We start from the raw sequence: 26048 nt of genomic DNA, 5'->3' as shown, positions 1-26048 counted from the left end.
ACTAGGCTCAAGGGAATAAGACTCCGGACTGGATCTCCTCTTAGTTGTTGAATGGGAGATAGCTCAGGACTGCAGCAGGGCTTCACCAGGACGGGGTAGTTGCAGCAGCTGTCGTGCTCTTCGCTTCTCTTCGGTTCCTTGTGGTTCCAGAGACCTGCCTTTTATGCGCAAAACCCCCATTCACACAGCCTGGCTGTCAATCACGCAGCAGGGGTTTTTTCCAGCCGGACAACCACCTCAGCCAATCATGGCAAAGTGCGACTTGGGTTTCCTAGGATACCCTGTGCAGGGGGAGACTACACCTCTTCCCCACATTCAGTCTACCTAGACACCCAGGCGCCAAGAGGAGGGCTTCTCTGCAGAAGCCCGCCAAATGACGGTGCACAAAGAAGGCAAACCTAGTTTGCAGCGCAAAGTAAAACACAAGAAGGACTTTAACAAAAAGAAATGGCGAATAAACCCAACCAGAGACAAAAGAAAGACGATTTGGTCAAGCGGGTTTATGTTCGAGGCTAATATAATAGCCAAGAACAGTACCACGTTTATCTAATATAATCGCGGTAGAAAAGTTAGGGTAGATACCACTGCCACCAGCCACGTCTAAATGTTAAAAGAGCAAAACAATGGTCAGGGAGGTACAGACAGAAAAGGGGTACAGATTAGCCCTTTCCAGTACTCCATGTACGATGGGGTGTACTGGGTCTGTGGAAAAAATGACTATGTTAAGTAAATGGAAACTTTACCTTTCTCTGGGGGACAGTAGTCAGCCCCAGTGAAATGGAGTCAGAGGGAAGCCTTAAAGACAACTCTGGGTTACTACACTAAAGGTGCTGTGTAACCCGTACAAGAACAGGGGCACCTGGAGTGGTGTGCTCCAGTGCCCAAGATCACACAATGAGCAAAAACACATAGGCCAAAACACATATAAGAGTGGAAAAAGGATGTACACTCTGACCAGGTGGAAAAAAACCTCCAGAAATCCAGCAAAGTTGCTGGGGGACACACTAGGTGAGGGAAATTAGCCCTAGAAGGAGAATTCTCCCTAACACTCGCCCCCCCCGCCCCAGACTAAGAGACAGGAGGATTTAATCCACTCCTGGATGGATCCCATACCTCTAGTTGGTTACAAACATCCTAGAGAGACCATCAGCGTTTTGGTGGTGACTTCCTGCTCTGTGCTCAATGGACAAATCAAATCCTTAAAGGCAGATTGACCATCTGAGTAATTTTGGGTTTTCCCTTTTCATTTGCATCAGCCATCTCAAGGGTTGGTGGTCAGTCTGAATGATGAAGGTAGATCCATACAAGTATGGTCTAAACCTCTTCAGTGACCACACAATAGCAAAGCATTCTCTTTCTATTGTTGCCCACCTTGTTTCAGGATCCTTTACCTTCCTGCTGATGAAACAAATGGGGTGTTCCCTACTTTTCTCATCCAGTTGACTAAGGACTGGACCTATACCTACATTAAAAGCATCATTTTGTACAATGAAGGGTTGGTGGTAGTCAGGAGCTCTTAGGACTGGAGCTTGACAAAGGGCTTTTTTTAGTCCTTCAAAGGCTTGATTGCACTCCTCATTCCATCTGACCTTTTTAGGAAATTTGGGAGAGGAGATGACATTCAAGGGAGAAGCTATGGTCCCATAGTTCTCTATGCAGTTCCTGTAATACCCAGTGAGACCTAAGTAGGCTCTCACTTGGGTATGAGTAGTAGGGGTGGCCCAGTTTTGTACAGCTTGTACTTTGCTAGGCAATGGCCTTATTTCACCTCCTCCTACCTCATGCCCAAGGTAGACCACTGAACTCTGACCAATTTGACATTTGCTTGCCTTTATGGTCAGATGGGCCTGTTCCAGAGCCTGCAATACATAACCTAGGTGTTCAATATGTTCTTTCCATGTAGGGCTGAACACTGCAATGTCATCCAAGTATGCCATGCAGAAGTCCTCCATCCCATTCAGAACTTGATTGACCATCCTCTGAAATGTAGCAGGTGCATTCTTTAATCCAAAAGGCATCACCTTGAATTGGTAGAGGCCAGCTGGAGTGGAGAATGCAGTTTTCTCCTTGGCATGGTCTGTCAGGGCTATTTGCCAATTGGCCTGTTGGCGAAGACCTTCCAAGGTAGGACACTCTCTTTGTCCCTTGCTGAAATACTCCCTGTTGGCTCCACCTTCTGCCAGTAAAGACTGCAGTTCAGGATGGTCAACAGGGTCAAGATCTCCTACCAAGGTAAGATCCTCTTCTAGATCTGATCCCTCAGTATCTAGTTTGACCATACAGGGTTGAAATTCACACTCAGCCTCAGCTGGGGTGGGAGTCACAGGTGTGACTTTGGACAGTCTCAGAGATGTCCTCCTGGGCACAGGAGTACTTGCTGGTTTCTTGCTGGCAGACTTAGGTTTCCCTTGTGTCTTTTCTTGCCCTGCAATGGCAGTAAGTCCTGTGGACTTGGGGTGATAGCTTCCTCTATCATGTCCCCAGGAGAGCCTCTTAAGGTTCTCTCCCTTGCAGACCTTGTGAGCTCATGCTTCCTTCTGCTGGGGGGTTTGGGGGTACTGGACACAACTCCAAGAGTTTTAAGGTCATTATCCAACAGGACCCTCCCAGGTACATTATTTTACACACTTACAGGTATCCTGACAGTCATGTCATTACACTGGATGAGAGCTGGTAACTGGGGAACCATTTGCACAGGGCTTCCAGCTAACTTGGTTAGGTGTTTGGGTGCCTTAGCAACATCCTTCACCTTGAAAAAACATTCATCAACCACAGTTATGCTGGCTCCAGTGTCTCTGGTGGCAGGGGTCTCCTGATCATTCACAAGAACACTATCTTTGTAATACTCTTTAGTATTATCTGGGATTGAGTTGTAGACATCTTAGTTCTGTTGTTCCCAAAGACACAAGGACACTAAAGAAACACTAGCTCATGGGCTCATCAGCTAGTAGCTGAAAGTCTCCACTTGTCATAGGTACTTCATCCACCTGGGAGAAGGCTAAGGAGACAGTGTTGATCCCTAAAGGTTTACCCTTACACTTGGGATATCCTTTCACATGGCCAGGCAACCCACAAACAAAGCATTTCCCAAATGCTCTCTGGAATGGAGGCTTGCTCTGACCTCCATCTGGTGTGGAACCAGATGGCACACTAGCCTGATTCGGTTTACCTTGTGGCTTACCCTGGTTATGTTTGGGGCCCTCTTTTGGATTGGAATTATTGGAATTCTCCTTGTTGTCTTTCTTGGACTGCTTTCCCTCTTCCTTCTTCTGAGTTGCCCCAGAATCCTTGTGAGTAGCCCTGTTGGCAACCCACAAGTCAGCAGACTTAGCTAACTTCTTAGGATCTATCTCCTTTGAATCAGCCAAGTGCTGTATAAGCCCAGGGGAGCAGGCATCAAAAATAGACTCCAACATTACAAGATTCCTCAAACCTTCATACATGTTCACTTTGTAACCCTTAACCCAACCATCTAAGTGTTTCAAACAATCACACACCCAGGTAGCCCAAGGGGTACCATCATGCTTTTTGAGGGTTCTAAACCTCTTATGATACTGGGAAGGGGTCTTCCCAAACCTAGCTATTAATGCTAGTTTCACACACTCATAATCCTGCTTATCCTCCTCCCCAACTCCATTACATTACAGCATCACTTGCAACAGGGAGAAGCCTAGAGAAAAGCCAAGGAATCAACTGATTCCCTGAGATACCTTGAATCCTATGATTGTACTCAAACAGTGCTAACCAATCCCAAACATCCAGTTTCGTCTTATACATACCAATCATTTCCTTTGACATACGGGGTCTCTTAGGGCTGGAAGACCTAGAAAACTCTGGGAGAGAAGCATTTTCTAGAGACAGTTTCTTCATTTCTAGTTCATGATTCAGCTCCATTTCTCTGAGCCTTAACTCCTGATGTTTCATGGCAGTTTGTGCATCAATACGTTTCACTTCTAAATCAAGTTTCATTTTCTCAAGTGCAATAAATTCAGGAGTAAGTGTAGGACCTGTGGGGGTCCCTGTGGACAGAGGTTGTGCATTCTGAGCAGGCAAAGGAGTTGTAGGGTTTCCTAGCAAGGACTCATCTACTTATTCTAAATTAACACTCTTAGAATCAGAAACATCAAAATCCACATTGGCTGGAGTGGTAGCCCTTCTAACCCACTCTCCAGACTTTTTCCCATTAACTTTGCAACCAGTTCAGATTTCTTTCCTTTACCAGAGACATTCTTATCCCTACACATGGTTCTAAGAACCTCAGCAGTATAGAGTAAGAGACTCTCTTCAGTGTAGTTTTCCATATTTGACATGATTTCTCAGTTAAATAGATTTAGTGGTGTTAGCCTTGTGGTTAGTTGAACCCAAGCAATAGCAACACTCTAAGTGTAATCACTCTACTTCCAAATCCTCACTGCTGTACATCAGTGTTAGGCAGAATCCTGTGCAGTGCCCTTAGGGACCACTACACACAATTAAGACCACAGGTGGCAATACAAGTTTACCTTTGGTACAAGCCTGTACTACTAAGTTATAGTGGTAGCAGTAGCAGAGCAGCCTGGCTTATCTCAAGAGTATATGAGCAGTAGCAGAGATTACACAAAGGGACCACAATTACTTTGACTCAAGCAAACACTGACTCAAGGTTTCAGGTAAAAAATATAAGTACATTTATTTTTACACCATCAGTTATAAACACAACACCTCTATTAAACTTTAAACAAAACCACACTTTAAATATAGTACAACTAACCAATTCACTTTGTACAGTATGTCTCAAGGTAAGTACCCTGTGTTTGAATGAGCCGGTGTTATGAACAAAACACGATACCGCGGATACGGTTGCGATCACTTTTTGACAGTTCGGTCTACTTAATAAACACGTATCCGTGACATGAAATGCTACCGGGGCAAAAGCACACTTAGCGCCTTAGATACCCCGAGGGAGTTGGAGGCAAAAATCACAGGCAATATTTAGGTTAGTCAGGCAGTATCGAGAAACACTCAGAAACAGGAGTTCAAAACTCAAAGGGTCGGAGCCAGGTTTAGGTGACACCGGAGACCTGTGCCGAAGATCACACCGTTAGACAGTTCACGATTCAGCGTAGCCCAAAAGTACTTGGATATTGTCAAATGTTAGGAAGCAAAAATTATAAGAAGGAGGGAAGACAAGGACGAGCCTTGAAGATGAAGAAAAGGGGTTCACCCAGTTTCCTCAAGTAGGACACAGTACCTTATTCCAACGATGCAGCTGGTGCCCTGGCAAGTGTTCCTGTTGGTTTCTCGCAGACCCACGATTCCTGGAGCTTCATTGTGAAGGAGGACGTCTGACGGTGGTCTGCACCACGCAGGGATGAAGCCGTCAGCAGTGACAACGAAAAGGTGTGGTCCTTAAAAACAGGAGAGGCTCAGCAGGTGGCTATCCGGACCACTACCGCAGTGTGCAGCGATTTCGACCACGGCAGAGATCTCTGGCTGAAGAAGACGAGCTGGTTATCCCCACCAGGCTCAAGGGAAGAAGACTCCGGACTGGATCTCCTCTTAGTCATTGAAGGGAAGATAGCTCAGGACTGCAGCAGGGCTTCACCAGGACGAGGTAGTTGCAGCAGCCGTCGTTCTCTCCGCTCCTCTTCGGTTCCTTGTAGTTCCAGAGGCGACTCTGACTTCTAGGCCAAGAGACCTGCCTTTTATGCGCTAAACCCCCATTCACACAGCCTGGCTGTCAATCACGCAGCAGGGGGGTTGTCCAGCCGGGACCATCACTTCAGCCAATCATGGCAAAGTGTGACTTGGGCTTCCTAGGATACCCTGTGTAGGGGGTGACAACACCCCTTCCCCACATTCAGTCTACCTAGACACCCAGGCGCTAAGAGGAGGGCTTCTCTGCAGAAGCCTGCCAAAAGACGGTGAACAAAGAAGGCAAACCTAGTTTGCCGCGCAAAGTAAAACACAAGAAGGACTTTAACAAAAAGAAATGGTGAATAAACTCAACCGGAGCCAAAAGAAAGACGATTTGGTCAAGCGGGTTTATGTTCAAGGCTAATATAATAGCCAAGAACAGTACCACGTTTATCTAATATAATCACGGTAGAAAAGGTAAGGTAGATACCACTGCCACAGGCCAAGTCTAAATGTTAAAAGAGCAAAACAATGCTCAGAGAGGTACAGACAGAAAAGGGGTACAGATTAGCCCTTTCCAGTACTCCATGTAAGATGGGGTGTACTGGGTCTGTGTTAAAAGTGACTAGGTAAAGTAAATGCCAACTTTACCTTTCTCTGGGGGACAGTAGTCAGCCCCAGCGAAATGGAGTCAGAGGGCAGTCTTAAAGACAGCCCTGGGTTACTACACTGAAGGTGCTGTGTAACCCATACAAGAACAGGGGCACCTGGAGTGGTGTGCTCCAGTGCCGAAGATCACACAATGAGTAAAAACACATAGGCCAAAACACATGTAAGAGTGGAAAAAGGATGTACACTCTTACCAGGTGGAAAAATAAACTCCAGAAATCCAGCAAAGCTGCTGGGGGACTCACTAGGTGAGGGAAATTAGCCCTAGAAGGAGAATTCTCCCTAACAGTATGATTGGGTGACATTGTATTTATATGATTCTATTTAAAGTGCTTAGGTGTAAGCGCTATATAAATAACACATCATTAGATCCTAGGGGTCATCAATGGGGGGGAACGCTGAATTAAGATGAACATCTCTTCCTACATCCCCTGAATATCAGGGGTTTTGTTACGTTAAATCTGATCACCTTAACTGTCCCCTAGGTAAAGTTTTTTCAGTGAATATATTATATATATATATATATATATATATATATATATATATATATATATATATATATATATATATATATATATATATATATATATATACATACATATAAACGCACAGCCGTATGAAAGAAGAGACAAAGAAAGGTATCTCGTTGATGGATCCTGACTAGTATTACACAGCACCCTTGATTACACAACATCCTGTACTTTGAAGAAATATCTCTGGTGGATGAGCAGTAATAATATTGAAGACTAGGAGAACTATAGAGAAGTATCTCTTTTCAGGCTTTCCAGAAAGCAGACAACATGCATATCTTGAATGCATTAAAGAGAATATAAAGATCAACAGTCCAGCTTCATTTCTGCATGGACCAGATGCTCCAATATAGTTGTTTATAGGCAGAATTTAGTTCACTTAACTTTTGGCTCCTGGGGGATCGCTGTGCGGGGTCTTAATGAATGTTTTGCCAGAGTCCAGTGGTACTTGGGGGCATAGGACTTTAACAAGTCCAGTTTAGAGGAATTAAAGACAAAAAAACAATCATCAACTCTTCAGGACCTTGGTACTTGCCCTAAGGGAAGCATTCGGATAATTTAATTACAGATGCACATCCTCATAATCAGAATGCACAACATTTGGATCCGCATTACAATCCACAAACTCACATTTAGAGGCCTGGCAGAAATGGGCAAATCATGAATGGCTTTGAAAAGAGCTAGTGCACCAGCAACTCTAGTTCATCAAGAACACGCTCCACCATCACTAAAGCTGGACCGGGGAAATAACCATCTTACCGCATTTCCTTTGCATTTCTTCGCACAACTGTCAGTTTGATAAAGACTCTCTACGCTCTGACATCTTCTTCCTTGGCAAGCCTAAAATGCAAAGGATATGGCTGAACAATAAATACATCTTTCAGCTATCAAAACTGCTGCAAACAATATAAACTAAATAAATGGCCCACCAAACAGAAACAGTTACATAATAACTCATTTCATGAACCGGTCTCTACTTTTCGTTGTGTAGCTATGTTTGTTGGTATGCGCCCCACATGTGAAAAGGACAGGACATACTTAAAATTCAATACATTCAACAGATTATGATGTATTGTTGAATAGTCTCTAACACATTCAATGCACTGCATTGTGAATTGAATGCAGACAGTTAAAGCTAAAACCAAGAGCTTCATTTCTGCAAATGATATCCAACTACTAAACAAAAGTACAAATTATACACCATAGTTACTCCATATTCTAATATGGTCAAATGTATGACATGTCCCCGGTCTATAACAGCCTGGGGGAGGTTTAAAGCATTTTCAGTAAAACGACACCTGAGCATGGTACAGAAGTTCTACAGCTACAGCAGAACTTATACCCAGTCATCTTCTCTTTAGTGCTGCTTTTTCTGCATCAATGACTGGAAACCTATCATGGCAAGGTCCGAGCTGTGGAGGTTTCAAAATGCTTCTGAAAAGGACACAGTTGCTAACAGTCCTCTATTAGTGGTATATTTTATACATTTGCATACTCGATAAAAATCATCCAATATGACAGGACCTGGCCGGCGGCGACCAGGATGACCGCCTTCTGAATTCCACAAGCCGCCCGTAGCCTGGGCTCCGCTGCTCTGCCTGGAGCACAAGGTGTTGAGCGATTTCCCAGTAGGGAGAGGGGTGTGAGACCCCCTAGAGCCCCCAATACAGTGTCCGGGCTCTTCCTGAAAGAGTGCCGGTGAAGCACTTGGCTTCCAAGTGAGAGGCCTCAGAGTCCTCGATGTGGCCCTACCAGCAAAGGTTCAGAGTGGCGAGCTGAGGTGGGGGAGCCGGGTGATGTTGAGCTGTCCTAGAAGCTTGGACAGACAGAGGAACGTGGTGGGGCTGAGCAACCCCTCGTTCCGACCGAGCGGAGGAAGAAGTAATCATGGGAACCCGGAAGCTGCAGCATTGATCCCGTGGAGCAGCGTTCGATTGCCCTGGTGTGCTTGGAGCCTGTTTCAGAGTAACTGATCAGCCTCCAAAACTGGCCTGGGGATGGTGGTGTGTCCGCGAACCTGCCTCCCTTGGGTACGGCAAGAAGCCCTGAAGCACCAGTGGGGAACCACGTGGGGGTGTAACAGCAGGCACAGGAGGAGCAGCCTGTGCAGTGCGATGAAAGGTCCCAGGCATCGGAGCCTGGTGCAACGAAGGAACTGTACAGGCCTTGCAGGGTGCATGCGCCAGGAATGATCAGAGAGCTCTGGAGGAAGAACCCATCCGGAGAAGATAATCCACAATGGGGCTCGACCCCTGACTGGGATTCCCCCTTTGGTCACTTCAACCCGACACAGGGGAAGCACATCTCCTGCCTTGATGGACTGATGGACCTTTGTTAGAAACCGGTAGGGTTTGTCCCTGCATAAGGCACAGGAGAAGGGCCGGCCCAAAACCTCCCTCTGGTCCCCAGCAAGAAGCCGAGGGGAGCGAAGCCACCTCACCAAGAGTTGCACCAGCGGTTATGGGACGCATGTCGGCCGGCATGGACCCCCTCACGAAGAAGGACCTGCTAGAATGCATGGCAGCAACATAGGACGATATTTCGATGGGAGTAAAGCAAGAGATCACTGGGGCAACAAGGGCAGAAGGAAATCGCTGGTGGACCTCTCCAGCAGCCAAAAGCAGTTAACACCGGAGAGTGGGACACAGAAGAAGCTGTATATTCACTAAAGGAGGATGTTATACACCTGCAGGGGGAGCTGGCAGATGCAAGACAATGTATGGAGGAGCTTGTCACCAGCATTGAGGATTTAGAGAATATACATAGAAGAGAGAATCTCAGTATCAGATGACTCAAGGAAAACCCTGAATGGGCTGACCTGAGAGCATGGGTGGAGGTCTTCCTGGAAGTAGTCGCTGGGGGCATTATTCTGGACAGAGTTCACAGGGGAAACACAGTGCAGAGGGGGCCTTGTGTGCAGCCACGGGACATAATTTTGAAATTCCACTCACATACGATCAAGAAGAAGATCCTTAGAGCCTCAAAAGTGGTCTCCTATTGCAACCAGAAGCTCCTTTTACCCTCCAGAAATGGCTGGCATTCTGCCCTTTAACAGGGAAGCTGCAACATGAGCAAATTAAATATAGATGAACATTCCCAGTTGATCTGCTGTTCTCATGGGAGGGGAAGCAATGACGATGCATGACCACGGAAGAAACAGCTAAGGCCCTGGGGCATTATGTTGGGTCAGTCCTGAGGAGATTGAAGTGAAAGGTGCTGGTGGCTGGTACAGGGATGCATGAGGAAGAGACAGAGGGTGACGCCCCAGGGCCACGAGAACTGAATTTGAACTGTAAAGGTGGATGGGGTTTTGTCCCGGGCTGCAGGCTGAGGCTCTCGAGGGCTAAACTGGAGGGCATTAGGGAGGTGGAGGTCATGACCACAAATGGAGTATTGTCTCTGGGAGTGTTCCCTATTCTGGAACTGGGGATCCTGGACACGACCACGGATACACGCCAACTCTTTTCAGTTATTTGTTTCAATGTTGGTTGAAGCACAAGGTAGCAGCTCTTTCTTTTGGTCCCGCTGGACATGCCAATGTTTTTGCTGTGGTCGTGGCTTTGCGGGCGGCACAAGGGGTCTCAGAGGAATGAGCACTAGGTGGCAGCTACAGGGGGATATACAGCCTCAACTGATACTAGTGGAATGGAGGTAGTCTGCATGACACATAATATAAGGGGTTTCAACTCTCCTAGGAAAAGGGCCATTCTTTTCCAGAGGCTGCAGAGGCAGAGAAAAGATGTGGCATTCCTGCAAGAAATAGTTAGCAAAGACTGACTTGACCAGGCTTAAATTGCGCCTTTATCCGCATCAATTCTTCCCCTGATGTTCCCAAAAGAAAAGGGGTGTAGTTATACTGGTGTTAGGGTTTACTTCCAGGTGGATAAGACAAAGGCTGACAGGGAGGGAAGATACTTGTTTGTGGCGGCACAATGGGAGACACATAGGTGACTTTAGCAGTAATATATGGGCCTAATTCTATCTGTGGGCCACATTGGGGGTGCTGCTGGCATTAGCTGAGGACCCCGTAATACTGGGAGCGGATCTCAACTTAACCATGGATCCTAATTGGGACACCTCCAAAAGCCAGTACTGTGGAGCCACTAAGCATTCAAGGGAAATTCTTTTGTTTAGATAATGCATGCCCACTGTGTTGTCCGTCATTATCAGGCCATTTTTTTCCTCTGACAGATGGCAGAAAAGCCTTCAGCGCTAGTCTGATTGCTCACAGCTCTAAAAGGTTGATGTATATTTTGGACTCCGATGGAGACCAACGACTGCTGATTGTCAGATCATTGGCATGAGCTCCCCACCCCATGAGCAAGGCGTCAGTCATTACTGTAATCTCTGGCCATGGTTGCCAAAACTGTTCTCCTTTTAGGATGTTCTCTGTGCAAATCCACCACAAAAGATCCTGCCGAACCTTGTTCGGAATCTGAAGAACATCCGTCATTTGACCTGAGAACTGGGACCATTGAGTCTTTAGAGCCCATTGAAGGGATCTCATCCTCAGGCGTGCCTCTGGCACTAGGAAGATGCAGGATGCCATGAGGCCGAGCAATCTTAATAAGTTGTAGGCCTGGAGATTTTGGGCATTTTGGAATTTGGAAACCATCTGAAGAATGTCTTGAGCCCGCGACTTGGGAGGCAAGCTCTTTCCCAAGGATGTGTCTAATACAGCCCCTATGTACTGAAGCTGTTGGGAAGGTGTCATTTGTGACTTCTTGAAATTGAGGGAGAAGCCCAGTCTGTGAAGGAAGTGGCAGGTGAGTCTCAGATGATCCAGTGCTTGTTCGGTAGAACGTGCCCTGATCAACCAATCGTCCAGGAAGGGCTAGATATGAATCCCCCCTCTCCTGAGGTGCGCTGCCAGCACTACCATTAATTTGGTGAAGACCCTCGGGCGGAGGTCAATCCGAATGGCAGGACTCACAACTGATAGTCTGAGTCGCCAACTACGAACTTCAGGTATTTTCGGTGCTTGAGATGTGCTTGAGATGAATTGGCACATGAAAATAAGCATCCTGGAGGTCCAATGACACCAACCAATCCTGAAGTTGAAGGGCCTGAAGGATCTGAGAAAGAGTGACCATCTTGAACTTGTCCTTCCTGAGGAGTACCATCCCTTGTTCCTCTCCGCTACAGGTACTGGCTCTATAGCACCTTTCTCCAGCAGGGTTAAGACTTCCTGCTGCAGGAGCGGGTCTGGAAACTTCAAAAGGCGTCTCCCTGGTGGATTGCTTTGAGGTTGCGTTAGAAAAGAAAGGCAGTAACCTTGGGCTATTATTTCTAGAGCCCAAACATCTGAAGTAATGGCTCGCCATTCTTGCAGATGCTGTGACAGCTTGCCTCCCACAGGTGTCTTGTGATGCAAGTCCTCAAAGTGGTTTTGTGGCGGTTGCTGTGGCCGCTGATGTTAAAGAGGCTGCAGCCGGGGCTGGCTTTGCACATTTTCCTAGTCCACCACGAGTGTTCTTTTTCTGGCCTCTTTGAATGGCCATTCCTCTCGCCTTTCCATTTGAGGAGTAGTAACGATAGGATTGTCCCCTCCAAGATTGTCCTGATGCACGAAAAGGCTGAGGTTGCCTAATAGCAGCTCCTAAAGACTTGGCAGCTGCTTTTGAGGTCTGCAACCTCTCAAGCCTCTCGTCAGCCTTGTTACCAAAAAGGTGAGACCCGTCAAAGGGCATGTTCAGAAGATGGTTTTGCACGTCTTGTGCGAAACCCAACTTCCGTAACTACGCAAATCTGCGCATTACTGTGCTAGTGCCCATGGACCTGCTCACACTATCTGCAGTGTCCAATCCAGACTGAAGGGATTCCTGCATGGCCTCCTTTCCATCTTTAACAATGGCTAGGAATCCTTTCCTTTCATCCCCTTCTGGTATGTGCTCTACCGCCATTGCAATGCACTCCCACAGAGTGTACAAAAATGTTGCCAAGGCACATGTGGAGTTGGCCAATTTAACGTCATACTCCCAGCTGAAAATACCTTGCGTGCCCAACCATCCCCACGCTTCTCGTCCCTATCCGAAAGGATAGAAGGGTACGCCACCTTCCTTGAAGCTGTGGCTGCCTGGACCACCAGACTCTGGCAGTAGGGTGCTCAGACAGATAGCTGGGGTCACTACTGGAAGGGCAGTATTTTGAAGTAAGGGATTTATTCACCGGAGGAATAGATTCCGGGGTGTCCCAATTTTTGGCCACCCTATTTTACTTTTAGGCTACATGTAAGGGTAAAATCGGATCTTCGGTGGGACCATGATCCAATATATCGGTCAGATCATCCTGGATGAACTGAGTTGGTGGTCTAGCCCATCCCCGACCACCTTTCTCATAGTTGTCAGTATGAGGGACTGGCATGTTCCCCAGGTTCTGGCCTGCCAAAATCTGTTTCAGGTGAAGTATCACTTCCACTTGCATTATGCAAGGTTTCCACCAGGTCCCTCATCCTGCTTTCCTCAGAAATCAGACATTCTGGGACATTTGGGGTGCCATATTCCAGTCCAAAAGGAACATTCTCTTCATCAAACATTCTTTCCTTGGAAGAGGTTTAAAAACCTATTCTGTGAGAGGTGGGAGAAGTGTATCAGTGGAACCAGAAGGCATTGCAGCCTTTGCAGCTTTCTCTTTTGCTGTTATTTTGACAGCTTCTGGCTGAGTTGGCTGAGTTGGAGCCTTTGGAATCGGGGTCGACATCGACAAAGGCGTTGATGGCGCCGACGAAATAGTGGTTGTCGACGGAGCTGGCTTCGAGGGCGTCGAGGCGCTCTTCGAAGACTTACCCTTCGAGGTGTGTTGGGTTTCAGACAGCATCGGTGACCTCGAACGGTCGACTCGACACGAGCAGTCTTTTTCACTCGGCGTCCTGGAGGGTTCCCGATCCTTCCTCCTTCGATCACCCGGGCTCGAGGGCGCGTGAGTGTTGGAACAGTTACGCTCCCGGCCGGCTTCCGAAAGAAGGCGCGGACCGAGGCTTAGCCTTTTCAAACACCTCCATCATTTTTATTCTGAAAGCTTCCCATTCTTCGGAGGAAGAATGTTTTGTGGGGCATTTCATTCTTTTTGGGGATTCGTCCCAGGACGAGGTGGAAGGGGACCGGTGGCGTCTTTTCTTGGACTTTTTCGTCGAAGGCGTAGAGCGGTGCGAACCACTTTGGGACCTAGACCGATGCCTTTCGGCTTTTCGGTCGGGTTTTCGACCTACCTGCAGTTTTCCCTTCCTCTCTCGCAAGGCCTTCCCCGTCATTGCCTGACACTTCGTACAGGTCTCCATGTCGTGGCCTTCACCGAGACACCACAGACATTCTCGGTGCGGGTCCATGATGGACATTTTCGAACCTCAGGATTTACACTTTTTGAATCCCGAATGCGGGGTCGTAGTCGGGGTCGACGACGAGGACATATCGAATATCTTCAGTAACTGCGTCACAGAAATACTCGAGGCACGCCGAATCTCCGAAGCAACACGTACTGCAGAAAAACAGACCTGAGGCCAAAGGGCGCAGTGCGTGCTACTTGTATACCCAATTACATCACCCTCGACAGAGGACACAGAGGGACCTCGACTCGACGACATCGACACACAGTGCCCTCTGCCGAGGGAAAAAATTTCCAAAGTAGCTGAAGCTGGATGGAATACATCTAAGATGAGGAATACGTTGGAGGACACAATCCATTCGAATAGATGACTATCAAGACTGGAGTCAGGTATTTGCACTTCTGCCCTCTATATGGTGGGGACAGAGGCACAGAGCACCCCAGCCAAGTTTCTCTATATGGTAGCTTGGATGAGCAACCAAGTCTTAAGCTCTTAGGAGGTAAGGCAGGCTGGTTCTTAAGTACAGTGTTTCCCCAAATGAATGTCCACACACTATGTTAGGTGATAACACAGCTTCATTATATAAAATAAGGTTCAGGAAAATATATACATATAAATTATAACACTTTGTACTCAGGTAGTTCTATTCAAATAATGGCAAATATATATACTCTATGTGATACCATAAAATACTTGAATTCAGTAATACATGCACCAACTGCAGACAGTAGAAAATAGGCATGTGAATTCTTGAGTGAGGTGTAACAGCATTGAGTAGGGAAGAAAGACAGTTTAGTTATGAACGTTGGCAGAATGTTTCTTTAGAATAAACAATTCTGTTTGTGGATCCCCTTTATTTACAAAGGAGACAGAGCTAGTTAATATAGATGCCACATGTACACAGAACTCATAATATTGGAGTATCTCAACAAGGACCCGTCATAATTAAAAATGATTAATATCAGATTTAATGAATCACAGATTTTTAAAAACAAATTAAATCATACGGTCCACAATATGTACATACATTTTGAAAATCTACACCACAAACAAAGGACATGGACAACAGTTACGTGACAAGCTTTCAATAGCTAGTTGCCAGTGTGTCAAGAGTAAACACACCGAACACCAAGCGGTACGTTTTATATACAGTTTTACGCACCCAAAGTTAGTTAGGGTTAAATGTGTCAGCAAATTGGTCACTCTGGTAACAATCCAGAGTGTTGGCTCGACATGTTTCAGTTCCTAAACTAGGTATGGAACATTCATCAGGAGAAACATAAATGACAACGTAACCAAATAATTCTAATCAACAGACAAATATTAATATCAGAATATTTCTTGGCATCTGTGGGGTAAAAAACAAACAAACAAGGCAAGAGATGAGCTAACAAATAGCAAATGGAGTTGCCGGTTCTGACTATGAACAAAGGTATCACAAATAGAGGGGATAAATACCTCTAGTGATGCCTGTGGGTGCTCTCTACTGAGTGGTAGTAGGAAGTAGGAGTCCGGAATCCGGTCCAACCTAGGATAAACAAATATAGATATCCATAAGAGCGCCATGGGTAGCTCTCAAAAAGCCGGAGATGCGCCAAAACAAAGCGACTATCTGAGCCGAAGAACGGCAGAGGTGCCTTCCCTAGATAATTAGAGATAGAAATGGTGAAAGAGACCTAATGGTAAAAAACCTCTAAATAATCATATGGTCGCCATATGGGCAGCAAGTGCGAAGGGGAAGCCAAGTCCGCTCAAGGAAGAGGGGACAAGATGGCAAGAAGAAGTGTCACCCCAAAAAAAAGTAGTAATACTCGTCCTGTGTCACACAGTCTAAGCGCCGAAGCAACAAGGCCCATATCGTAACGCTGTGCCTCCGTTCCGAGATACCCAAGTACGAGTGTAAATCAAAACCCAAGAGGGAGTAACAATAGAGATAACTCTGACGAGCCCGCTGTAACCGGCGGAACGTCTGTGAAGCCTGAGGCGTACCTGAGAGGTAGAGGTTCCCTTCGTGGAATAAAGGGGAAACATACAATGAATCCCTAGGAGAAATCAGCGTGTCAGCGCTAGTGCTGAAGAGACCGCGGCAAAGCTCCGTGTAAATCAGGTCTCAGGGCAGGGCAGCGTATGATGCCTGGCCAATACTTAACAAATTACGGAGACACGGGCAGTCCTACGTCTATGTCAATGTGACACGACAGGCGTTAAAGGTGTAACGGCCCTGGCGGCCATATTGGAGTGGAGATAAAAAAATGGAATAGCGAACGTCCAACAGTGACAGCTGACCCCCTAAGTAGAGTTCATGAGTTAGAAAGACAAAAGAGCAAGTGACACCCGTGAGTGGAAGATAAAAAGTTATAAAGAACTATGAAGAAGTATGGGAGAAAGTACAGAATAGATAAAGCCTAAGGACACATCCGACCACTCTAGGAAGATGGAGACACACAGAGTGTGAAGAACTGTTACAAGGGTACCCCCATGTCTACGGGCAGGACAAAACAGACGGCGTACTCAACCCTTCACCCCGAAGCTAATCTATGGAGTACTGAAAATAAAAATAAAAAGAGAGAGTTCGGTATAGAGACCGACCCCCGGCATGTAGAGAAAGGGCGCTTAGATATTGTGCCATTCTATAGAGTCATTAAGACCCCTAGTGTCACTCTGCAAAGTATAAATCATTTTTTGCTCAATCTTGAGGAGTTTCTTTTCACGGGTGGCATAGTTGGTTCCTTTCAGTGATAGAAGTATTGTCCATTTGAAATCCTCATAGTGATGTTTCAGAAGGTTGAAATGTTTGACCATCGGAGCATTTTCGGTTCTATTCTTCAAACAGCTCCGGTGTTCCATGATGCGTGTTTTTGCCTTCCGGGTGGTCTTACCCACATAATGCAGTCCACAGGTACACGTAATCAGATAGACAACAAATTCAGTATTGCAATTAGTCAAATTCTTTTGAGTCCAGAGTCTTGAGAGGCCAACATCAATACTTTTAGTTACGGAGGTCAATTTACAAACTCCACACGAACCACAAGGATAATGTCCAGTGGGTTCGGGTAACCCCCAAAGGGTGGTTAAACGGGGTTCAACGGTGGGAATAGATTTAAGCTTGCTATTACTAACTCTATTCCCTATCGTGGTACTTCTTTTGTACGCAAAGATAGGCACGGGCATGGAGGGAGCAGAGGTTTTAAAGATTTTCCAATTTTTCTTTATGATGTTGGTGATCTCAAAACTCCGGTTAGAAAAGGTACTCACACAAACAATACGTTCATCTTTGGTTTTAACAGGTTTCGGTTCCAATAAAGCTTCTCGATTGTTGTTGAAAGCTCTCTTAGCTGATTTTCTTACCAATTTCTTTGGGTAACCTCTCTGTCTGAGTTTTTTGGTGAGAATGTTAGCCTCTGACTCATATATTTCTTTAGTAGAGCTATTTCTTTTGAGGCGTAAGAATTGACCAAAAGGAAGATTATCACGAAGGTGTTTGATGTGGTGACTAGAATAATCCAGAAGGGAATTTTTATCGGTGGGTTTGTGGTAAGGCTTAATTTTCAAAAGGCCATTGGAAGCAAAAATCGTAAGGTCCAGAAAATGTGTGGATTCATTACTCAATGTCATAGTAAACTGTAAATGTGGATTCAGGTTATTGAGCCAATTAAAAAAGGCGTTGGCATCTTCTATAGTCCCTTTCCATATAACAAGGATGTCGTCAATATAACGACTCCACTTAACAATGTTATTGCTAAACGGATTTTGATCGCTGTAAATGTTAATCTTTTCGAAGGTCTCAACATAGAGATTGGCCACACTCGGAGCCATGGTGGCACCCATGGCAGTCCCTTCAATTTGCTGATAGAACTTGCCATTGAACTCGAAATAGTTACGTTTTAAAGCCAGTTCAACACACCAGAGGATAAATGAGGTAGGCACAGGGTCAGAATCAACACGGGAGAGGAGTATTTCTTCAATGACGTCAAGGGACGCTTGTTGGGGGATGTTGGTGTATAAAGAGACAATGTCCAGGCCCACCAAAAGTTGAGTCTCAGTGTTGAAGGTCAAATTTTCATGGCTATTGATGACGTCTCTGGAATCTTTCAGATATGATTGCATGGTCTGTACGAATCCTTTAAGATAATGGTCGGCAAAGGTGGAGAGAGGTTCGAGAACGGAATCAATCCCAGCTACAATTGGACGACCCGGAGGGTTAACCAAGGTTTTATGCACTTTGGGCAAAATGTAGAAAGTAGGAATACTCGGTTTCTTATTGACAAGGAACTCCGCTTCTTGTTTCGAGATCCATTTACGGTCTTTAGCTTTAGAGACTTTGTCGGCCACGAGAGCCATCAGTTCCGGAGTAGGGTCCACGGATCCCCCCCACCTGGGCAACCTGTAATTGAAAAGTTAGGGAGTAACTTATCTTGTCTTTTACAGCCCAGTCCAAAAAAATGTCAATAATGCCCCACTTTCTTTTTAAAGGTTCTACCACCCCAAAGTACCTGAGATGCCACAGGCGAACAGGATCCAAGACGAATCTGGGAACCCCCTGGATGTCTCATGAGGCTGGAAGGTGATCTTCTTAATCACAGTCCCTTTGGTGCCTTGGCTGGAGAAGTGGCAGAGTTCTTGGCTTTACTTGATGGGACCCCTCATAGAAAGGAGTCGCAGGGATGTCGAGGTTTGAAGAAAAGCAGGAACCAAGTACCTTTGGAAGGGCAGCAGTCTTGGTCTTCACAGTGATCTCCTTTGGATGGTTGCTACTCCGGCCGTGGAAGTCCTAGGAAGTGTTACGCTCACCTGGTCTCTGCGGAGGCATTGGGGCACGGTTGCAGCCCTCCCGGGGGTGAGGTCGCTTGGGTCCAACTTCGCCCTCTGCGCTTATGTGGTGACTGGTGGTAATAGGTGATGCTGATAGGGACTGCTCCTACGTGGAGAATAGGGGGCAGCTTGTGCACCTGATCCCCTTCCAGACCCCTTCTCCCAAACCGTGGTACCCGTGGGATGCGCTGTCCCTGGAAAGCTCACCTGTTGATTCATTTTGGCGAGAACTCCGTCCTGCTGCTTCTGGCAGGGGCACTTGTATGATCTGGACCGAGTTCCTTCACTGGTCCCTTGCACGTGGTAGTCCAGTCCTGCTGCGACTAAGCCACTATACTTCAGGTAAGTGTTCCTGTTTGCATTTGTCTTTCCTCGTCTGTTTTTGTTGTATTGTAAAGTTTGTTGTCTTATATTGCTGTCCATTCCACTTTTGATGTTTGCTCTTTTGTTTTCTTCCCTTGCAGGTGATGTTGCCGGCCTGGCAGAAGCTGCGGAGCTCGAGGCGGCAGCCGGAGGGAATGAGGAACGAAGCTGCAGTGGTACAGTAGCTGGTAAGTTGTTAACTAGGGGGCACGCAGGGTTCAAATGTGGCACGGCCCTAGGATGGATGTTCTAACCTTGTCTTTTTTCTTCTTCACAGGGTCCGAGTTTGTGGATGCAGAGTGAGGTGCTGCGGCGTCGGGATCAAGATAACTGGATGTCAGGATATGCATCTGAAGATGAAGCGATGAAGCACCGATTTCCTGGAGGTGAGTATGCAGGAGAACACCTGGTTTTAAAGGTAAGTAAACTGGTCCAAGCGGCGGTGAGCGTCACGTTGCCTGCCACACCCTGCCACACCCGATGGTTCAGCACAATGAGACCAGGCCTAGGGAGCCACACCTGATGAGTCAGCACATGAGGATGTTCTCTGGAATAAAGGCTTTCAGCTCCTGGAAAGTTCTTGTAAAATAAAAGCACTCCTGCACTGAAATAAAGTAAAAGCACTCCTGCACTGAAATAAAGTGTTCCTGCTCGCATCTCTGAGTCCAGCCAGGGCCCCTGTGTTTATGGGTCCATTGCGTACTCCGGGTCTATAGGTGATGACAAAGTCGTATTTGTAACGCTCACCTGGTTCCCACGGAGGCGCGGCGTCGAAGGCGCAGAACTCTGAAGATGGACAGGAAGGGCCCCTCTATTCTGGCTTCCCTGGCTCGTTGGATACCCTCCCGTGCGTGAAAAGGGAGTATTACCAACTGTGGAACAATGCTCAAGCCTCCCACTCCTTTCCAACCCTCCACGATACCTCCTCCACGATTCCCCGTGAAGCCTCACCTTAGGGTTTGGAAGGATGAGCTCTCCATCCTGCTTCTGATGCAGGGGCGCGTTGAAACCCAGTTACTTCACTGGATTGAGGATTGATGGGAGTTCAGGTAAGCTTGACTGTTCAGGTAAGGCGCTGTAAAAGTTCTGTTCAAAAGTTCAAGCTTAATAATAATGTTCGTTGTCTAATTGCAGCAAGCGTTAATGCTTATGTCTTTTTCCCCTTAGGGGCCGGGGTTCGGAGTGCCGGAGATATGGCGCCGACCCGAAGTGAAACAGTTCTGGATGAGCGCTCAGGTAATGTCTTTGCATTCGCTCATTCAATGTCTTTGTCTTTTTTCCCCATAGGGGCCGGGGTCCGGAGATGCCAGGAAGCGGCAGGACCCGAAATGCAATGGGAATAATCCACAGGTAAGACTTAAAAGGAAACTGAGCTTTCCTTATTCCTTTTCTCCCTCTCACCTTTGTTCTTGTCTTTTTTCCTCTAGGCGCCGGGGCGTAGCTGAATCCGGAAGATCGCTGCTGAAGATGGAAGCGCCTTGCAAAGGTGAGTAAAATGCAGCGCTGCAGCGATCGAAACAAAATGCCTTTAAAATGATGTCTTCTTTTTCAGGGCCGTTGGAGAAATGACTCCGGGATGCAGATTTAGCAGGTAAGGGCTTTTCTTCTCCTATTCTCTTCCTTTCTCCCCTTGCAGGTGTTCCAGGGTGCTGGCAGGCGTGGCTGAAGTCAGGATGCAGGAGCTGACACGGTGAGCGTCCAGCTGCTAGGTGCAGAACAACGCGAAGCACGTGTGGCTGTTCGGGTGGGGTTTAAATAGCCTTGGAAGAAGTTCCTGGTATGTATCCTTCCACCAATCAGGTATGTATCCTTCCCCGACCACACCCGGGTGGTGAAGTAGTCCTACAGGTAAAGTAGTCCCATTCAGGCCTCAAGAGGGCCTGGATGAAGCAGCAAGGTCTGCATCAGGTAAGTGTGCACCCAAGCACTTAAACACATATCCTCTTCTATGAGCCTGGCGCCTAAGGCGCCAGGACTGGGGTCCGCTATGAGCCTGGCGCCTAAGGCGCCAGGACTGAGTCCAAAGGGCCCCGACTTGGGCCCGCTGAGACTTCCCTGGGGAAAATGATGTCTGCCTCTGGGGTTGCTGGGCCCGGCCTGGCTCCTTGGAGGTAGGCATCATGACAGTACCCCCCCTCAAGGCCCCTCCCAAGGTCTTTTCCTCCGGGGGTCTTGGTTTGTGCGGGAATCTTCGACGGAATCGTTGAATTAATCGTGGTGCGTGAACATAGTTACTGGGTTCCCAAGATCTTTCCTGAGGTCCATATCCTTTCCAATCAACAAGATAGAAGAGTTTCGACTTAACTATCTTGGAATCTAAAATGTCTTTCACTTCGAATTCTAATTCTCCATCAATTTGGACAGGGCCTGGGGGCTCAGACAGTCTGGTTCCAGGTTGTACTGGTTTTAGAAGAGATGCGTGAAAAACGGGATGAATCCGCATGTTGGATGGTAAATCGAGTTTAAAGGCCACTGGGTTGATAATAGCTTTGATGGGGTAAGGCCCAATGAATCTGGGATTAAAAGTTCGCTGACCCTTGAGGGGTAGATGTTTAGTTGCTAGCCATACCTGATCTCCTACTTGGTAAGGAGGAGTTTTACTTCGGTGCAAATCAGCGTTTTCTTTATACTTTTTCTTGGCTTGCTGTAAGTGGGTTGTAGCTTCTTTGAAGGCTTGGGTTATTGTGGAATGTAGGTGATTTACTGCAGGCATCTCCAGGGTCAGAGGTGGATCTAGGTCAGAGGTCCGAGGATGGTGACCATACAGGGTATAAAAAGGAGTCTGTCCGGTTCCAGAATGCACTGAATTGTTGTATGCATATTCTGCAATCCAAAGGATGTCTTTCCAATTTAACTCGGATTGGTGTAACATGCACCGCAGATATTGCTCGAGAGTCTGATTGGTTCTCTCGGTTTGTCCGTCGGTCTGGGGGTGGTGGCTGGTGGATAACCGCACGTCTATTTGTGCTAGTTGGCAACATTTCTTCCAAAAGTGGGAGATAAATTGACTTCCACGGTCTGAGACTAATATGGAAGGGAAACCATGTAACCGCACTATATTTTCCATAAATTCCTTGGCCAAGGTGGAAGCTGACGGCAATCCTTTTAAAGGGATAAAATGGGCCATTTTGGAGAATAGATCCACTATTACGAGAATCGTGTTGTAACCACCACAAGGAGGCAGGTCAGTTATAAAGTCCATTGACAAGGTGTGCCAAGGTGCTGGTGGAATGTCCAAAGGTTGAAGTAGGCCGGCTGGCCTTTTCTTTTGACTCTTATTTTGGGCACAGATTCCGCAAGACAACACAAATGACTTTATGTCTTTTCTCCAAGAAGGCCACCAGAAGTGGCGTTTGATCTTTTCTTCTGTTTTCGCGATACCGGGGTGTCCTTCCATTAATGATTCATGATGACGGGTAATGACAAGTTCCTGCAATTCTTTACTTGGAAGAAATAACCGCTATTGGAAGTAGGGTAAATCATCCTTAACGGTGTAGTGAGGACCCTTTTGACTCCATTCCAGTAAGGCAGAAGAGTCAAAAAGCTGTTTTACTTGAGCTTGGATATCCTCAAAGGTTTGCAATGAAGTCAAGCCCAGAATTCTTTGTTCCGGTATGGTTGGCACAGGTTCTGAACTCGAATTGGGTTCTTCCATGCCTATCCGGGATAAGGCATCTGCCTTACCATTCTTGCAGCCAGGGCGATAGGTAATTACAAAATCAAATTCCGCAAAGAATAAAGCCCATCGGAGTTGTCGCGAAGATTGAGCTTTGGCCGTCTTTAAACACTGCAAATTTCTGTGGTCCGTAATTACGGTGATGGTGTGTCTTGCACCGAGAAGATAGTGACGCCAAGCCTTGAAAGCGGATTTAATAGCCAGTAGTTCTTTGTCGGTAATTGCGTAATTGAGTTCAGGTGGAGAGAATTTTCTGGACCAAAAGGCTACAGGGTGTAGTTGGTTAGTTTCTGGGTCTCTTTGCGACAGGACAGCTCCCATGGCCGAACTGGATGCATCGGTTTCCACGATGTAAGGGAGATCTGGGCGCGGGTGCTTCAATACAGGTGCAGAGGTGAATTTGGTTTTCAGGTCCTGAAAGGCTTGTTCAGCCTCAAGAGTCCATTCAAAGCGTTTATTTTTCTTTAGGAGAGCTGTGATGGGTTGAACAGTTCGAGAAAATTCTGGGATGAACCTTCGATAGAAATTGGCAAAGCCAAGCATGCTTTGCACTCCCTTCACAGAGCTAGGAGATGGCCATTTGAGAATGGCGTCCACTTTCCGCGAGTCCATTCGGATTCCTTGAGGTGTCAGGATGAATCCGAGAAACTCCACTTCTGTGGTATGAAAAACGCATTTTTCGAGCTTGGCAAATAATTTGTGCTGGCGCAATTTCTCAAGAACTGCCCTAACATGGTTTCTGTGATCAGATTCTGAGGAGGAATACACCAGGATGTCGTCAATATAAACGATGACACAAACATCGATAAGTTCCCGAAGAACATCATTCATGAAGTACTGAAAGGCGGCAGGTGCGTTGCACAAACCGAAGGGCATTACTTGATATTCGAAGAGCCCAAATTTGGTGCGGAATGCAGTCTTCCACTCGTCGCCCTCTTTTATACGTACCAGGGGGTAAGCTCCTCGGAGATCTAGCTTGGTGTACACACGAGCATCTTTTACTTGGTCGATAAGCTCAGGTATCAGGGGCAAAGGGTAACGATTCTTAATCGTTATCTGATTTAGGGCGCGGTAGTCAATACAGGCCCTAAGGTCTCCTTCCTTTTTAGGTACGAAGAACAAAGCGGAAGAGACTGGTGACTTTGATGGGCGAATGAAGCCATTGGCCAGGTATTGATCCAAATACTGGCGCAAATGCAGGTTCTCAGGTTCAGTAAGAGCATAAATCCTACTACAAGGTAGTTGTGCATTGGGTACCAAGTCGATTTGGCAATCGTAAGATCGATGGGGAGGTAAGGTGTTAGCCTGCTCTTTCTGAAAAACGTCTTGGAATTCAGATGGTAACTGTACAGGGGTGGAAGTTACAGAGGCTAGACCCATAGCTGGATTCCTTGGGTAACAGGTTGGTTCACAATCAGGAAAAGTTATCTTCTTTGCTCACCAGTCTATTCTCGGATTATGTGTTTCTAACCAAGGGATACCAAGAAGTACTTGAAATTGTGGGGCCTTGATCACATCAAACACGATTGCTTCCCGATGTCCGTCCTGACCCACCAGAGTGATTTCAACTGTGGAATGCGTTACAGGCCCTGAGGCTATTTCGGTTCCATCAACTGTAGTAATTACATCTTGGGTTACTTTCGGGCGGAGAGGAAGCTTAATCCTGGAAGCCAATTCAAGGTCTATGTAATTTCCAATAGCTCCACTGTCTATGTATGCTTTTATAGCATGCAACTGCTGAGGCTGTTTTGGGTTCACAAGCACCATTGGCATGACAAAATGCGAGGTCAAAGAGTTTGTTTTCAAGCTCGGCAAGCGGACCCCTACGCTTGTCGGGCTAGGTCGTTTCCCGAACCAGGTGTCAATAACTCGTTATCAGTGGCTCCAACCACCTTCTTGGGTGGTTTAACTGGACAACTTTGAAGAAAGTGACCGGAAGTTCTGCAATACAGACAAAGTTACATTTGTCGCCTTCTCTCTCGTTCCTTCTGCGTTAATGGTCCTTTAACACTGCCAATTTGCATAGGTTCGGAAACGTCAGTACTCTTGGAGTTAACGTGGGTCTTGATAGGTACTCTGGTTTCATACTTGAGCCGATCTGCTTTTCTATTTTGAAGTCTGTGATCAAGTTGAACCACTAAGTCTATGTAGTCTGCGCAGGCCTGGGGTGGATCTACTATCTGAGCTATAACATCTTTAAGCTCTCCGCGCAGGCCTCGATGAAACAATGTGATCCTTTTATTTTCAGGCCATCCGGTTTCCACAACTAGTCTATTAAAGGTGGCGATATAGGACAAAAGATCCTGATTACCTTGTCGTAAGGATAGCAGTTCGTTGTCAAGGGCCTGTCCCTGCGAGTGTCGAGCGAACAATCTTTCCATGCTGGCCTGGAAGCCCTGGAAATCCCAGAGAATGGGATCATCCTGATTTACCAATGGAATAGACCAATCGGCAGCACAGCCACTGAGGTAAGATAGTACAAAGGCTACTTTGGTCTGGTCGTTGGGGAAGGCCCCGGGCCTGCATAAAAAGTGTAAACGGCATTGGTTCATAAAAACGGCATATTTCTTGGGATCCCCCGCAAAACGTTCCGGCGGGGCCAAAGGCATGTGTCCAGGTAGATTGATTTGTACCGGGTTATTCGAACCCATTGTTGTAGAAATATCTCCGGAAACAGGTAAAGGAGTGTGCTCTGCCTGGCCCTGCAATAACCTTTTGGCCGGATCATCAGTTCTTTCCTTGGATAGGATTAGTTCCCTTCTGAGAGCATTAGTCTCCTGGCGGGCTGAGTGCACTTCTGCCCGTAATTCCCCTAAAAGATGGGCCAGCTGATCTGTCTCGGAAGTCTCCATAGCGCCCAGGTGGGAAATTGTGGTAAGGCTTCGCGTTCTGTAACGCTCACCTGGTTCCCACGGAGGCGCGGCGTCGAAGGCGCAGAACTCTGAAGATGGACAGGAAGGGCCCCTCTATTCTGGCTTCCCTGGCTCGTTGGATACCCTCCTGTGCGTGAAAAGGGAGTATTACCAACTGTGGAACAATGCTCAAGCCTCCCACTTCTTTC

General features: G+C 46.8%; 1 protein-coding gene across 1 annotated transcript in view; it reads right to left on the bottom strand.

Moving 5' to 3' along the window:
• Positions 1–26048, bottom strand: part of LOC138492841 (disintegrin and metalloproteinase domain-containing protein 7-like) — a 731792-nt gene that overhangs the window by 341925 nt on the left and 363819 nt on the right. Inside the window, exon 4 of the mRNA XM_069620181.1 lies at positions 7575–7655. Coding sequence (XP_069476282.1) covers positions 7575–7655 — 81 coding nt within the window. The remainder of the gene's footprint in view (positions 1–7574; positions 7656–26048) is intronic.

The sequence above is a fragment of the Ambystoma mexicanum genome, chromosome 10 (assembly GCF_040938575.1).
Source record: "Ambystoma mexicanum isolate Mex_15411 chromosome 10, UKY_AmexF1_1, whole genome shotgun sequence".
NCBI classification, from domain to species: Eukaryota; Metazoa; Chordata; class Amphibia; order Caudata; family Ambystomatidae; genus Ambystoma; species Ambystoma mexicanum.
Note: the sequence above shows the minus strand (reverse complement) of the source record. Positions and strands in the feature narration are given on the sequence as shown.